Here is a 15,747-nt window from a genome sequence, read left to right on the forward strand (position 1 = left end):
CAATAATTAAACTGCCCCAATTCAGGCGCTAGCTTGAGAGAGAGATAGTCTGGTAAAAATAATCTTAAGTAGTACATTTAAAATTCCTGATGATGCGGGAGGAAGCCATCTAAACAGGCTGCACACCCAGAGCGCCCTCTTTGCTTTTTTCATCCAGCTAACGGGTGAAATAATCTCTCAAATGTACTTCCTCACTTATTTACACCTGCTGAGCAAATTCGAGGATACAGACTACAAAAATGACTGAAGTAGCTTTTTCTATCATTAGAGATTAGGCAGTTGAAAATATTTACTGTGTACTATAAGCAGTACCCTTTTCTCATCCTTTTAGCAGTGACCTTGGAAAAAGTACAAAACAGGGATTAGAGATTTTTTTTTTCCTGGTGTAAAAAGTACCAGTAATATTTAGTTTAAAAGCTTGCTTGTTTTCCAGACAAGTATTTACTGGCTGCTGTAAGACAATTCAATTCAAATACAAACTATAATACAACTATAATACAATATTCCTGTTCTGTCTTTAGACACTGCAGTGAAAATTCTGAGGGTGCTGGATTTCCACTGCAAAAATCAGAGGGAGAATATTCTTTTCATCAAGTATTAAGATATGCAGAGTGAACTGGCCCTGTGACTTGGCTGATAGCTGTGTATTGTCACATGATACCTGGACTCCATGATCACTGAACTCAATAATTGGACAGGTGATGTTTAGTTTCTAGGGAGAGCTATGTTCTGAAGGGCTCCTCAATGACTAGCTGTAAGTAGACTGAAGTTGCCTGTTCATTGATGACAAAAAAAATCTCTCAGTCCGTCAATGCAGATTAAAAGCTATTAAGAGTTTGAAGAAATACAGGAGAAATACTAGAATAAAAAGTCGGGTAACAGTCACATGATGCCCTTATGAACCAATCCCTTTAACTGGAGTTAGTAAGGTTTTCTGTGGCTCACAGTCTGCCAGGCTTGATAAAGTACTGAAATGCATACACCGCTGTCTGGAGCGGCTATTGCTAAAAGCAGATTTAATATATGTTAGATTAAAAACTGTTTTCATACAACATAACCTGTGCTTATTTCAACCGCCACTTTTTAAAAAAAATAATAGTTTAAGCAAACTGATTACTAACATTCTCTCAAAATAAAGCTCCTCATTTTCCATAAATCCTCTTGTATTTCAAGTGCTGACATCGGTAGCTTCGGGTGCTGAACACACAGTAAATTTAGCAAATCCTTTACCTAACATTGTGTCTTATTTGGTTGAACTGAAATATGACAGGTCTGTACAAGCTTGTAGATAAGCATCTCTCTCTCTCAAATCAGTCCATACTCTCATTAAGGCTTACACTATTCATATACTAAGAGGTAGAGAATGACATATTTAACTGGAAAAGAAAATAGTGTCAAGCTTACATGCATTCAACAGCAGTCCCACTATTGTGTTCTCTATTTTAAGATGACTTCTGCCTCTCAGTCAAATTTTATCCCTAGACTACTCTGAATTTCATTTTAAAGTGCCCCTTTAATACTGTACTGTGCAAATTTTTTGCCTTCTAAGAGCAATCGTGAAACTATGGTAAAGTATACCCAAGTACTGAAAGCCAACTCTTAAAAAAATACCTATAGCTGGAGCATTTATGCAGAGCTCTCTGGCCAGCAGAAGGAAAGTTTTTCCCAGCACATAGACATTCACCTATTAAAGACAGAAAACATTATTTGAATCTTAAACAGCAAACATTAAAAAAGTACTCCATTATACAGAGATGAAAATCCACCTCTGAAACATCAAGCAAATTGCTTTTGTTAAAAAAAAAAAAAAAAAACTCACCCAGATATTTTAAAGTGAAAGTAATCATTTGATGCAATCGGATTTATAAATCATGGAGATAAGTGAAATTCTCATTAAAAGATATATGGAAAGTTAAAGCTGTGACACAAGCCAAAACAGAAAACATTAAAAACACTGCACTACTTTGCAACAGGTTGCCTGTTATGCTTTTCAGCTGGCCCCATTTTGTCCTGGAGTACTTGGACAATTCCCAGTTTGTAGCTCAAAACCTTGAAGTTTTATGTATTCGTACATTATTGTTACATTAAACTATAACTGCAGTGGCACTCTCTTCACATAACAAAACCTGCAAGTTAGTACAATTTTAGCTTTGTTTAATCATGTAAAGTCGTATAATTAGAATTACAAGCACAAACAAAACTACTTTTCCACCCAGGGAGGGAGTGGCACGCAGTGCTCCAAGGATTTTTGCCTTCCCTCATTTTTCAGTTACTATCCTCAGTTCAACATATTGTTTTTTTAACCTATAAAGCTCTCAGTGATTAGGAGACCTGGTTACCAGAAAGACTGCCTCTCTCACAGTGATTAAACTGCCACAGTTGAGCTCAACAAAGGTGCACGAGCTGAGGCTCCCTTAATATAAATGAGGGGGAACTGCTAGCGTGGCATTTTATGTGAGGGGTTCTCAGTTTTGGAACAGACATCCCAGCCCGAGTCCACCAGACCTCAAATTTGTTGACTTTCCATGCACATTGTAAAGCTCATCTTTTTTCCCTTCTTCTCTAAGCCACTGAGGAGACTGTAGGCTCAGGAGATATTTCTGGGCAGCCCTTTGTTTATATTCCTATAATGATTTTTAATTTATGGACTAGGCACTTAGTCGTATTCCAAAAGTTTGAAGAAATGAAATAAAATAATGTATTAAGTCGTGCCTTTCTGGCCTTAGGAGAGGGCTGGATGTTGCTATGCTTCAGTTCCAAATTGACTGTGGGTGTTCCTACATGAGCACGCTGCGGCCCCAAGGCATAAATACAGGTCAAAGTTAAGAGATTCAAACTCAGACCTCTGACACGATACTGAAAAAACAGTCTATTTTTTAAATTTAAGTAGTCTATGTTTTAGTGGTTTTATGCAACAGAAGTGTCTCTCCTCCATGCAAAGTGAAGCTGGTTAGTAGAGAGCGAAGTATATACCTGGGCTATTGAAACACATCGAACAAGCTTACGGAAAGCATGAGGAGGATGCAGGCCTCCTGTTAATAAATATACTCATTCTGCATCAAAAGCTATTTAAAAAAAAAAAAAAGTCATCCAATTTGAAGTGAACTTTCTTCATCAAAGTATTTTCACGTAGTCTTCTCCCTTGTTCAGGATGAGGAAGTGAGAGGAGATTTTTCTGTACTTTAATTTTGATTTTTTTTTTTTAATTTAAAACTATTACAAGAATCTCCAAGGCTGTCAGTCATCTTCAAAGAGATCATTCAATCTATCACTCAAATGTAGATGGGTACTATTTCACTTAGTATATTTAGTGGAATGTGTTGAATCTCTCTCTTACACAACCTCCATATATGACCAACAGTGAGACAGGACTAGCAGGTAGATAACTGTAGTGTTATCTGTAGGGCTATAGAGAAAGGATGGTACAACTTAACCCCAGAGAGGAAGTGACCAAAATTGAAATGTGTCCCCTGAATCAAGATTAGGCTTGATGGGTATCAAGGTACAAAAATATATATATAGATACCCAATATCTAGCATTTCCTGCAGAATTTGACACGGCATGGTTTATTTCTTTTTTGTGAGCTATGAAGATAGAACAATTTTTACTAAAGCAAAACTATACAATGTTTCCAAGGGGGTCTCGCTTCCATTGATTTCGGTTCTCTCAATGCACTGCAGTTTGTTTTGACAAACTACTAAGAAGATTTAAGAGTTTTTTTCCACATTGTAGTTTGAGCCTCTTAGTTGGCCGACCTGGGACTATAAATCTTAAACCTCATCATTTAGAAATCTGACCCGCAAGAAGGATTTATTATACAAGTCAATAAAGTTACTCCATTAGAGCCAACCACATATCATTTTTCCATCCCAGGCCTCACTGACTCACCCAGTTCTTTCATTTAGTCTAGAAAAATACAAACCAACAGATGAAAATATTCTTCTCCCATGTTTTTTCTTCTTTTTGGCAGAAGGCTCAAATACCTCCTTGTCCCCATCTGACCATATAATTGCAGACAATACAATTAACACTCCTCCCCAGCTAATTTTCCATAAAAACATCAATTACAGAGTAAATAAGTACCAATAGGCATAAAGACACAGTTTCCCATGATGAAGTCCTAATAGTCAAGGGTTGCAGGGTGGGGGGTCACATTAAGTTTTCAGCAGAGCCAAAAGCAACAAAGAGTCCTGTGGCACCTTATAGACTAACAGATGTATTGGAGCATAAGCAGAGCCAAGTGCATAGTCAAATTGCCGTATCACTGATTCTATCATCCATTCCTGGGTCTAGCTAAAGTCTCCAGATCTAGGACCTACCTGAAACAAATCTAAATCTAACCTGCTTCTTACTTCACCCACATCACGTACAGTATAATGGCTGATCTCAAGGTGCAGAAAGCTTGTCCACACAAAACACTTACTAAACTCAAAGTAGAAATTGTACTTCAGGGAATTTCTGCTCTAAGATCCTAAGTGCAATCGCTTGCAGTGTTTGGTTACCATTGATTCAGAGAGGAAGTCAGAAAGCACGTATGCTATCCAGTGGATTGTGTGTGATATTCGTTTTTTTTCACAGCGCTCATACATTTTTAATGCTAGTGTAAAAGTCACAGAAAGAATGAGCAATAAAAAAATTGCTCTCTCTCTCTTGGCAAGCCAGTACAGATACTTTCGGAATGATCAAATATTCACAGGTACGGGGGCATTTGTTCCTTTATATATATTGGAAATTAAAGAGCCCACAAGGCTAACCCAGCAATCAATAAAAGATATGTCATTTAAGGACCTCTGGTAGTGATAATTTAAGAGGGCTCTTCCACATTTTTTAATCTCTATTATTAATCCAAGGTGGTGATATTACAGCTGAAATAATTTTTAAAATCTAGTTTCACATTCACCATTTTCATTTATTTATAATTTTTAGATTTCACTCAACTTAGAAAATTAAAACAATTCATTTACAAGTGTGTTTCACTTTCTGGTTCTCCTGCACTAGTAAAAAATTTTGTAAGGGTCTACAACCTTACCGGGAAATGTTTAAATCCCTTTTCTCCAATCCCCACTCTAGGTAAATTCCCCAAGTTTAGAAACTATGATAGCATTTGTATGTCTAAACCCCTTATTTTACAAGCATCTTAATTATGGTAATAGAAAAAGATTATCCATTAAAAAAAGATGCATCTAGTGTGGGTTTCAATGGTCTTGTTGTACTGCTCCCATTTGTCAGACAGCTTTAAGGCTGAACACTCCAAATCTAACTGATATGGTCCCACTCCCTCTTTCAAAATCCAGGTATCGAACTGGAAAAAAATAAATGGTATTCTCCTAAATTCTGCCCACTCAAAGACCCCAAACAAGATGCCATTCACAGTAGATTGTGCAGAGCTTCACAAAATGATTGTTCATGTTTGTATGCTTTGATCAGCCATAAAATAGCTGTTTAAATTATCATTAGGCTTCAGAGTCACTGTCCCAGTCAGATGAGCAGCAGCACCTAATCCCTCTCTCAGAGATGTTGTTTCAGGGCATCTGCAGACTTAAGACATCACTGCAACAGTTCACATTCAGTTCACATTTACAAGGTTCTCTTTACAACCATACAGACCAGACTCTACATTTTTAAAAAGTGAAATCAGATTCTACAGTACAAAAAAAGGCATCTTTCAGATAAAAACTCTCTGCTTGCCAAGCCTCTATGAACTAATCCTTTTGATCCTTGTTTTCTTAACAAGGATCATATCTTATCAAGATGTTCTTCCTTATCAAATTATTCCTTGCAATGTGGTATTTGCATATGCCCACTCTGCTGTAGCTAGATGGCCTCCAAAGATTTAGTTTCACCTTTGTAAGGAATCCTCCTACCTGTGGAAGGTCTAGCTAAATATACTCTACATTTCAGATTCTATACTTCTCCAAAGGTGTGGACTTAATCAGTTCTCATTCTTCAGACCTCAGATGTTTTAAGGTGACCTCTCCATAGGAGAAAGGAAACCTTCTCACCCTTCAATTTTCTTTTCATTATTTTCTTTTTCACATCATGTCTGAATGTCCACGTTCATAACAGTCCACATATACTTCAGCTTTTGTGGACAAGAACAGTGGTCTACTTACCACTGACAAGTGAGTTGAACAGGTCATCAATCTAAAGCATGCTACAGTTTGAAAAATCTCCACAGATATTTGTAATCTGAAATTCACAAGGTTGTTAGATTCACTCCACCCCCTTGAAGATGATAACAGCTGACCAGAATGCCTAAGACAAAAGGTGCCTAATCTTTGATCCAATAAATTAGATAAATGTATTTAACAATGGTTAATTTCCAGAGAGGCTCGTCAAGATCAACATAAGACAATCCAGTGAAATATTGAGTATACTGACAGTGGCCTAGGTTACCTTCTTTTCAGAAGGACCAAGAACTGGACGGTCAGAATTCAAAGCATCTATGGATGCTTGCCTAAATAACAAAGGAAGCATGAAAAGCAAATGACTATTTAAGGACAATGTCTATTGTTTGGGGAAGATGTACCTGAAGTTATTTGGTTCATTACTATTAACATTTATTGTACAGTGGGGCCTAAAAACCACATCCAGGATGTCTAAATTAAATAGATCAATACACAAATAGGTACTGAGGTAATGGAAGCAAATTCAGTCAACCTGGACATGTCATGAAATGAGTAAAAAGTATTACTATAGGAAGCCAGCAACTAAATATTCTCTCCAAAGGTTTCAAGACTTAATATTAAATGTTTTGTTATCCAGATCAGTAGGCTGAAGCTTTTCATTCTTTGGACCATCACAGCCAGAATACTGTATTTAACCCAAGAAGAAAAAAAGATCCACAAGATCACAATCTTACACCAATGAAAGCTTTCTAGTTTCTGATTCAAAGAATGACAGACATGAATCCACTTCTCTTTCAATCAGTCAAATCAAAATTCACTTAATGAAGTGCCTTTTTTTCATCTTGTGCTGAAAAGCACTTCCTCAATCTAGGTCCTCAAAAGGAAGAATCTACTTCTGGGTAATTCTGTTTGCTGTATTACTATTATTCTCCCGTCCTACAACAAAACCGTATGGTAAGACATATAATGCCACCTAAGCAAGGAGATAAAAAAAAAAATCATTTAAGGCCTGTATAAAGGAATCAGCCAGTCCACTTTTATATAAGTAAACAAACTTCTAGAGGAAACAGTGAGTAGTAACAAAGATCCACATAAGAAGGAAAATATCACTTGAGAGAACAATCTTCAGAGAAAAGAACAAGATTTTTTTGAAGGTGGAAGCAGAAGACTGCAACAAACAGAATTACCAGTTACTGTACTAGTTTTCCCCTCTTGTATATACTCTTTCCCCATCTGATAACATATCTGTACAGTAGGCAGTAACACACAGAGGAGACTTATATAATGAGAAGCACCAATATAGCCATATTAAAGAGGAGATTTTCACTACATAAAATCAGAGATCAAAGGTAAGGCAGAGAACTGCCAATACCTACTCTGTCTGAAGACTTTTGCAACCACATCTCAAGATCATGATGCTACAGTATAAAAGAGGGGGACCCAGGAACAGACTGGCATTTCCCATGATTAAAGGGACAGCCTTTTGACACATTGTGAGATCAGAAATCTAGCTGAGTAGTTCACTCTGGATGAAAGGGAGGAGAGGATCCTGAAACTTATGGGCAAACCCAAACTGTACAAAACGTTAGGTCAAAGCTAGACAAGTTTCTCAACCCTTTAAACAGCTAGACAATGTAATCTAGATGGGAACAATGGAAAAGGAAACAAAAGCCAGCAAGGCTACCTCAAAAGAAAACTGTACTTGCAAACAAAACAAGAAGAGAACCAAAATTCACTAAGTGAAAATACAAGCAGAGAAGATTCCCAATCAAAGACCCCTGACTTATCCATTTTACCAGTTAATGAATATGTAACCCTGTTGCTGGTTGATCAAGTGATTAAAGAGGAGGAGAAAGAATAGCCTCACTCTAGAAGAAGAGCTGGTCAGAACGTTTGTGATTAAACATTTTAGTGTCAAAATATGCTGTTCTGTCAAAGCGAAAACATGTTGCGGAGATACATAGATTTTTATGAAGTTGTGGAAAGGAAGCCTTTCAGTTGGATTCTGGTCACAGAAGATCCCAGCCTGAATTGAAAATGTGACCTCTCTCATCTGAAAACAGATATTTAGACAATTCCACTTAGCAAAAATGATCAATAGGTTTTGTTCCAATGCAAAACAAAAAACAGATTTCAAATGTCTGAAAATTGTTCTGAAATGGAATTGTTATTCTCCATCCAGCTCTGCTTAGTAAGCAAAGAAAGGAAACAGCCCGAGTTCTCCAGCTACGTACGAGTACATGCCACAGGGGGCAGTTGTGGCTCCCTGTTCCTGGGTTGCCCAGCTTCGGAAGAAGTTAAAGTAGATCCCTCCAGCTATAACTTACTTACACCACCAGCATGAGGTCTGTAACAGACCTTATGCCAGAGGAAGATACACTACTAAAAGTGCAGTTTCTTTGATTTTTAAGTGAAGTGGCACCATATCCACTGGTAGTCCTATAAAGGCATCAGAAGGCATTGTGTCCATATGGGCAAGCAGTACAACCCTTTGTGCTAAGAACTTGGACTTCAAAAAGCAGATGGTGTAGTCATATCATATGATGATGATAACACTCGTTCCATTCCACTAGTATCTCAGGAGGATATTAAACAGCAGCTACTAAAGTTAGGCATTTTTAAGTCAGCAGGTCCAGATAACTTGCATCCAAGAAGCTGGCTGAAGAGCTCGCTAGACCATGAATGTTGAATTTTAATAAGTCTTGGACCACTGGGGAAGTTCAAGAAGACTGGAAGAGAGATTATGTTGTACCAATATTTAAAAAGAGCAAAGAGGATGACCTGGATAATTATAGGCCTGTCATTCTGACATCAATCCCAGGCAAGATAATGGAGCAGCTGATATGGGACTCGATTAATAAAGAATTAAAGAAAGGTAATTACTAATGCCAATCAACATGGATTTATGGAAAATAGATCCTATACAACTAACTTGATATCTTTTTTTAAATGAGATTACAAGTTTGGTTGATAAGGATTATAGTGTTGTTATAATATGCTTAGATTTCTGTACAGCGTACATCATCTTGATCAAAAAAACCTAGAATGATATTAAGTTAACCATATTTTAATCCATATTAAATGGATTAAAAACTGGATAACTCATAGGCCTCAAAATGTAAATGTAACAGGGAAATATCATTAAGGGGCTAGGTTTCTAGTGGGATCCCACACTGATTGGTTCTTGGTCCTATGCTATTTAACCTTTTTATCAATGGACTGAAGAAAACATAAAACCATCATAGATAAAGTTTAGACGTGACACAAATTGAGGGAATGGTACATAATCAGGGTGACAGGTCACTGATACAGAGCGATCTGGATGGCTTGGTAAGTTGGGTGCAGGATAGCAGAGAATGCAGGCCATACGTACAGGATGGGAGACGCTATCCTGGGAAGCAGTGAATCTGTAAAAGATTGGGAGAGGGGAGTTACATAATCAGAGTGCTCACTGCAACACTATGGCCAAAAGTAGAAGTTATTTTACCTCTGTATTTGGCACTGATGTGACCACTTCTGGAATGCTGTGTCCAGTTCAGGTGTCCACAGTTTTAAAAAGCTGCTGATAAATGGGAGAGGGTTCAGAGAAGAGCAACGAGAACGATTAAAGGAGAAGAAAACATACCTTATCATGATAAACTCAAGATGATCAATCTATTTAGCTTAATACAAAGAAGGTTAAGGGGTGATTTGATTACAGTCTATAAGTACCTACATGGGGGAAAAAATACTCGATAATGGGCTCTTCAGTCTGCCACAGAAAGGTATAACGTGATCCACTGGCTGGAAGTTGAAGATAGACAAATTCACATTGGAAATAAGGTATAAATTTTTAAGTGAGTATAATTAACCATTGGAACATCACTGGCAATTTTTAAATCAAGATGTGGATGTTTTTCTGAAAGATCTGCTCTAGGAATTATTTGGGGGAAGTTCTATGGCCTGTGTTATACAGGAGGTCAGACTAGATGATCACAATGATCCCTTCTGGCCTTGGAATCTATGAATCTATGGTTTCCCAAAGAACAAAAAGTGATCTACGAGCCCCAAACTTACATCCACATAGCCTTTCAAAAGGGTGAACCCAAGAGAGAGAATAGGCAACAGTTTAGGGAGGCAGAGCTGAGTCAGGGAAAAACTCATCCACCTTCAAAAAGACATAGGTCCAGAGCCAGGGACTGAAGCTTGAAAGGATGCAACAATCTACAGCCCTCTCCCACAAAATGGAATGTAATCACAGGCTTTGCAGGCCTCAAAGCAGAACTATCTTCTGCTTCCCTCCCTTCCTCCACCCCCACCTTAATATCTTCACTGTTCCCATGTGCTTTTGTTTTTCCTCTTGGATCTTATCTTCCAAGAAGGATCTAGAGAAGAAGAAAAAATGATGAAATAAGTTACATTAAGGGGATGGAAGAATGAGGCTGTACTTTATGCTCCCTGTTGAAAAAACAAAAGATTAAGGTAGAAGTGGATGGGGCTCCTTCCTTGACTTTTGGTTGATGTAATTTATCTTCTCTTTTCCTAGTAGTCAGAGGCATAATGGTTACTTTATTGATTTCTGTCGGATGAAGAGATGGACAATGATAGATATATTAAATAGATGGATGGATGGATGGACTGTCCATCCTAAAGTATTAAGTAATTTACTCAATAACTTATATGAAGACACTCTAAGATATTTTGCTTGGCAACATTCTTCAGAGAGAATCCAGACGCCATTCCACCTGCAGGAATTCCACAGGTCCATTGTACCACTAGGAATTATCAGAGAAAACTCAAGAAAATTCTATGGGAGCATCCAAGATGCCATCCACTTAAGATCTGCCACTGGCATGTCCTCAAGAGCTGGTCCAATGGTTTTATAAAAGAAATTAATATAGTTCATAAGGTCTTGCAATAACTCATTTTTGAGCCTTTCAATTTGTTGTTTTCTTTGATGCACAAAAACAGCAATTTTGTTTCATCAAGAAAAACTGACTTACCTTTTTTACAAGATCAGTATATACAATCTAAAAAATGGCTTAACTATACAGGTTGACACTTTCTGCCTTGGGAATGTAATAAATGAAATTCTCATACTTTAATGTCATCAGTGTCTCAATACTTGGGAATTTTAGCAAAGGTGTCCTTTGAAAGGAAAAAACTTCAAAGCCATGGCAAAGTACATGAATTTCCCTTTTTTCCCTGGATACAGTTTATCAATCTTGGACTAAAGAGGCTGATCTCAGATAGGTTGTAAAGACAGCTTCTATCTACTAGGAAATGTGGGGCGTCAACCTGCCTTTTGGGAGGTCACTGAGAGTTTTGCCATTGACTTCTGTGAGAGTGAGAACAGGCTCTTAGCTTCGGCACATTCTTCTGCACCAACCAAGGAATTTTTTCATACACTTGTTGATTTTATTTTAATCCAGTAAGTAGTATGACCCGAGTTAAAAATGTTTAATTTTTAAAAAATAAGTTCCAAAAATAATCAAAACAGGAGAGGAATCAAGTAGTTGTATATACTTTTGTGTAACAGATCTGTTGTTTCAACTAAACACAGGGAACCTAGAAGTTGGTATACATTAGAAATCAACATAAGAATGTCCATACTGGGTCAGACCAATGGTCCATCTAGCCCAGTATCCTGTCTTCTGACAGTAGCCAATGGCAGGTGCTTCAGAGGGAATGAACAGAACAGGCAATCATCAAGTGATCCACCTCTGTCATCCACTCCCAGCTTCTGGCAATCAGAGGCTAGGGACATCCAGAACATGAAGTTGCATCCCTGACCATCCTGGCTAATAGCTACAGATGGACCTATCTTCCAAGAACATATTTAATTTTTTTTTGAACCCCATTATAGTTTTAGCCTTCACAGTATCCCCTGGCAACAAGTTCTACAGACAGACTGTATGCTGTGTGAAGTACTTCCTTATGTTTCTTTTAAATCTGCTGCCTATTAATTTCATTGGGTGACCCCAGGTTCTTATTGTGTGAAGAGGTAAACAACACTTCAGTATTCACTTTCTTCACCTATTCATGGTTTTAAAGACCTCTCATATATTCCCCCCAGTTGTCTCTTTTCCAAGCTGAAAAGTCCCAGTCTTTTTAATCTTTCCTCATATGAAAGCTGTTCCATACCCCTAATAATTTTTGTTGCCCTTCTCTGTACCTTTTTCAATTCTTATACATCTTTTTTAAGATGGAGCAGCCAGTACTGCACGCAGTGTTCATGGTATGGGTGCACCATGGATTTATATAGTGGCATTATGATATTTTCTATCTTATTATCTAGCCCTTTCCTAATGGTTCCTAACATTCTCTTAGCTTTTTTGGTTGCTGCAGATGTTTTCAGTGAACTATCCACAATGACTACAAGCTCTCTTTCTTGAGTGGTAAGAGCTAATTTAGATGCAATCATGTTGTATGTATAGTGGGGATTATGATTTCCAATGTGCATTACTTTGCATTTATCAACACTGAATTTCATCTGCCATTTTGTTGCCAATCACCTAGTTTTGTGAGATCCCTTGCTGACTGTTCACAGTCTATTTTGAGTAATTTTGTATTGTCTGCAAACTTTGCCACCTCACTGTTTACCCCTTTTTCCAGATCATTTATAAATATGTTAAATAGCACTGGTCTCAGTACATATCCCTGGGGGACACCACAATTTACCTCTCTCCATTCTGAAAAAGTACCATTTATTCCTACCCTTTGTTTCCTGTCTTTTAACTAGGGCTGCCAAATGATTTAAAAACATAATTGCAATTAATCACGAGATTAAAAAATAGTAACAGAATACCAATTGAAATGTATTATAAATATTTTTGGATGTCTTTCTACATTTTCAAATATATTGATTTCAATTACAACACAGAATACAAAGTGTACAGCGCTCACCTTACATTATTTTTGATTACAAATATTTATACTGTAAAAAAGATAAACAAAAGAAATAGTATTTTTCAATTCACCTCATACTGTAATATGTAACACTGTACTGTAGTGCAATATCTTTATCATGAAAGTGCAACTTACAAATGTAGAAGGTTTTTTAACTGCACTCATAAACAAGACAATGTAAAACTTTAGAGCCTGTAAGTCGGAGCATGAAGGGGTATACAAATTTTTAGCATTGTAAATAAGAAGCGGGCAGCATTATCACCCGTAAATGAAAAACTTGTTTGTCTTAACAACTGGCTGAACAAGAAGTAGGGCTGAGTGGACTTGTATGAGGTGAATTAAAAAATACTATTACTTTTGTTTATCTTTTTACAGTGCAAATATTTGTAATAAATATAAATTGAGCCCTGTACACTTTGTAATCTGCATTGTAATTGAAATCAATATATATGAAAATGTAGAAAAACATCAAAATATATTTAAAATAAATTTAAATTGGTATTCTATTATTGTTTAACAGTATTAAAACTGTGATTAATTGTAACTTCTTTGAAAATCTAGTTCATTTGTTTTGCGTTAATCGCAAGCAGTAGCTGCGAGTGACAGCCCTACTTTTAACCAGTTACTGATCCGTGGAAGGACCCTTCCCTCTTATCCCATGACTGCTTACTTTAAGAGCCTTTGGTGAGGGACCTTGTCAAAGGCTTTTTGAAAGTCCAAGTACATGTTTGTTGGTCCCCTCGAAGAATTCTAACAGATTGATGAGTTATGATTTCCCTTTACCAAGGCAGTGTTGACTCTTCCCCAACAAATCGTGTTCATCTATATGACTGATAATTCTGTTCTTTACTATAGTTTCAACCAATTTGCCTAGTACTGAAGTTAGACTTACTGGCCTGTAATTGCCAGGATCGCCCCTTGAGCCTTTTTAAAAATATGTTTCACGTTAGCTATCCTCCAGTCATCTGGTACAGAACCTAATTTAAGTGATAGGTTACATACCATAGTTGTTAGTTCTGCAATTTCATATTTGAATTCCTTCAGAACTCTTGGGTGAATACCATCTGGTCCTGGTGACTTAAATTGATAAATTAAATAGTGTTCCAAAACCTCCTCTACTGACATCTCAATCTGGGACAGTTCCTCAGATTTGTCATCTAAAAAGAACGGCTCAGATGTGGGAACCTCCCTCACATCTTCTGCAGTGAAGACCAATGCATAGAATTCATTTTGCTTCTCCGCAATGGCCTTATCTTCCTTGAGTGCTCCTTTCGCACCGTGATCATCCAGTGGCCCCACGGCTTGTTTGGCAGGCTTCCTGCTTCCGATGTACTTACATATTTTGCTGTTAGCTTTTGAGTCTTTGGCTAGTTGCTCTTCAGATTCTTTTTTGGTTTGTCTAATTCTACACTTGACTTGCCAGATTTTATGCTCTTTTCTATTTTTCTCCGTAGGATTTAACTTCCAATTTAAGGATGCCTTTTTGCCTCTAACTGCTTTTTTTACTTTGTTGTTTAGCCATGGTGGCACTTTTTTGGTTCTCTTACTGTGTTTTTTTAATTTGGGGTATACATTTAAATTGAGCCTCTATTGTGGTGTTTTTTAAAAGTTTCCATGCAACTTGCAGGCATTTCAGTTTTGTGACAGTACCTTTTCATTTCCGTTTAACTAGCTTCCTCATTTTTGTGTGGTTCCCATTTCTTTAGTTAAATACCACTGTGATGGGCTATTTTGATATTCCCCCCCCACCCACCCCATAAGGCTGATACATTTATTTATAGCATGGTCATTATAACCGAGAGATTCAGTTATACTCACACCTTGGACCACATTCTGTGTAACATTTAGGACTAAATCAAGAATTGCTTCTCACCTTGTGGGTCCCATGACTAGCTGCTCCAAGAAGCAGTCATTTATGAGGTGTTGAAACTTTAACTCGGCATCTCATCCTGAGGTGACGTACTCAGTCAATACAGCGATAGTTGAAACCCCCCATTATTACTGAGTTTTCTATTTTCATAGCCTCTCTAATCTCCCTGAACATTTCACCATCACCATCATGGTGGTTGGCAGTATATTCCTACTGCTATAAATCCATTCTGTTGTAGTTACGAGTTCAAGGTACTAACTGCTACATCTTCTTCCCAAAAATGACTTATCTCCAACCCTCAGTTGTTTCTGGATCATCTGTATCTTCAGCTTCCCCAATGAATGGCTTGAAGTCCTCAAATGTCCCTTCTTCCTCCTTTTTCTCATTAGATTATATAGAAACAAAATCTGGAAACAAATCTGCTCTACTGCCGTTAGAAAGCCAACCCTGTTCTATTTGCGGCATTTTTTGCAGATACAATACAATTTGTTCCATGTTTCATCATCTTACCTCCCTTTCTATTTAGTAGTCATCTATATAAGAAATCACTAGATCTCTAGGTTTGAAATGAAATAAACCTCCCACTCCCCACTCCTCCCCGCGCGCACACTCACACTCTCTCTCTCTCTCTCTCTCTCTCTCTCGTTATAACTAAGCACACTTAACCCATTCAGTTTGTAGCAGATTAGAAGAATGTTCATTATTTTAAGAATTAAAGATTCATTAGATTATTGTAATTCCATCAGATTCCTTTAAGCAATAAATAACCTTCAGAGGGATGCCATTTACAAAGACAGCTGCAAGGACAAAAATAAACTATACCATCCTACTTGTACTGTATGTAAAATAGATGTTTATGA

The 15,747-nt window shown here is 37.4% G+C and overlaps 1 protein-coding gene across 1 annotated transcript in view; it reads right to left on the reverse strand.

Annotated features, from left to right (window-relative positions):
• BRF1 (BRF1 RNA polymerase III transcription initiation factor subunit) overlaps positions 1-15,747 on the reverse strand; it is a 219,934-nt gene that overhangs the window by 132,142 nt on the left and 72,045 nt on the right. The window contains exon 5 of the mRNA XM_024194413.3: positions 1,612-1,684. Coding sequence (XP_024050181.2) covers positions 1,612-1,684 — 73 coding nt within the window. The remainder of the gene's footprint in view (positions 1-1,611; positions 1,685-15,747) is intronic.

The sequence above is a fragment of the Terrapene carolina genome, unplaced genomic scaffold, assembly GCF_002925995.2.
Source record: "Terrapene carolina triunguis isolate 2854851 unplaced genomic scaffold, T_m_triunguis-2.0 Scaffold189, whole genome shotgun sequence".
In the NCBI taxonomy this organism is placed as follows: Eukaryota; Metazoa; Chordata; order Testudines; family Emydidae; genus Terrapene; species Terrapene triunguis.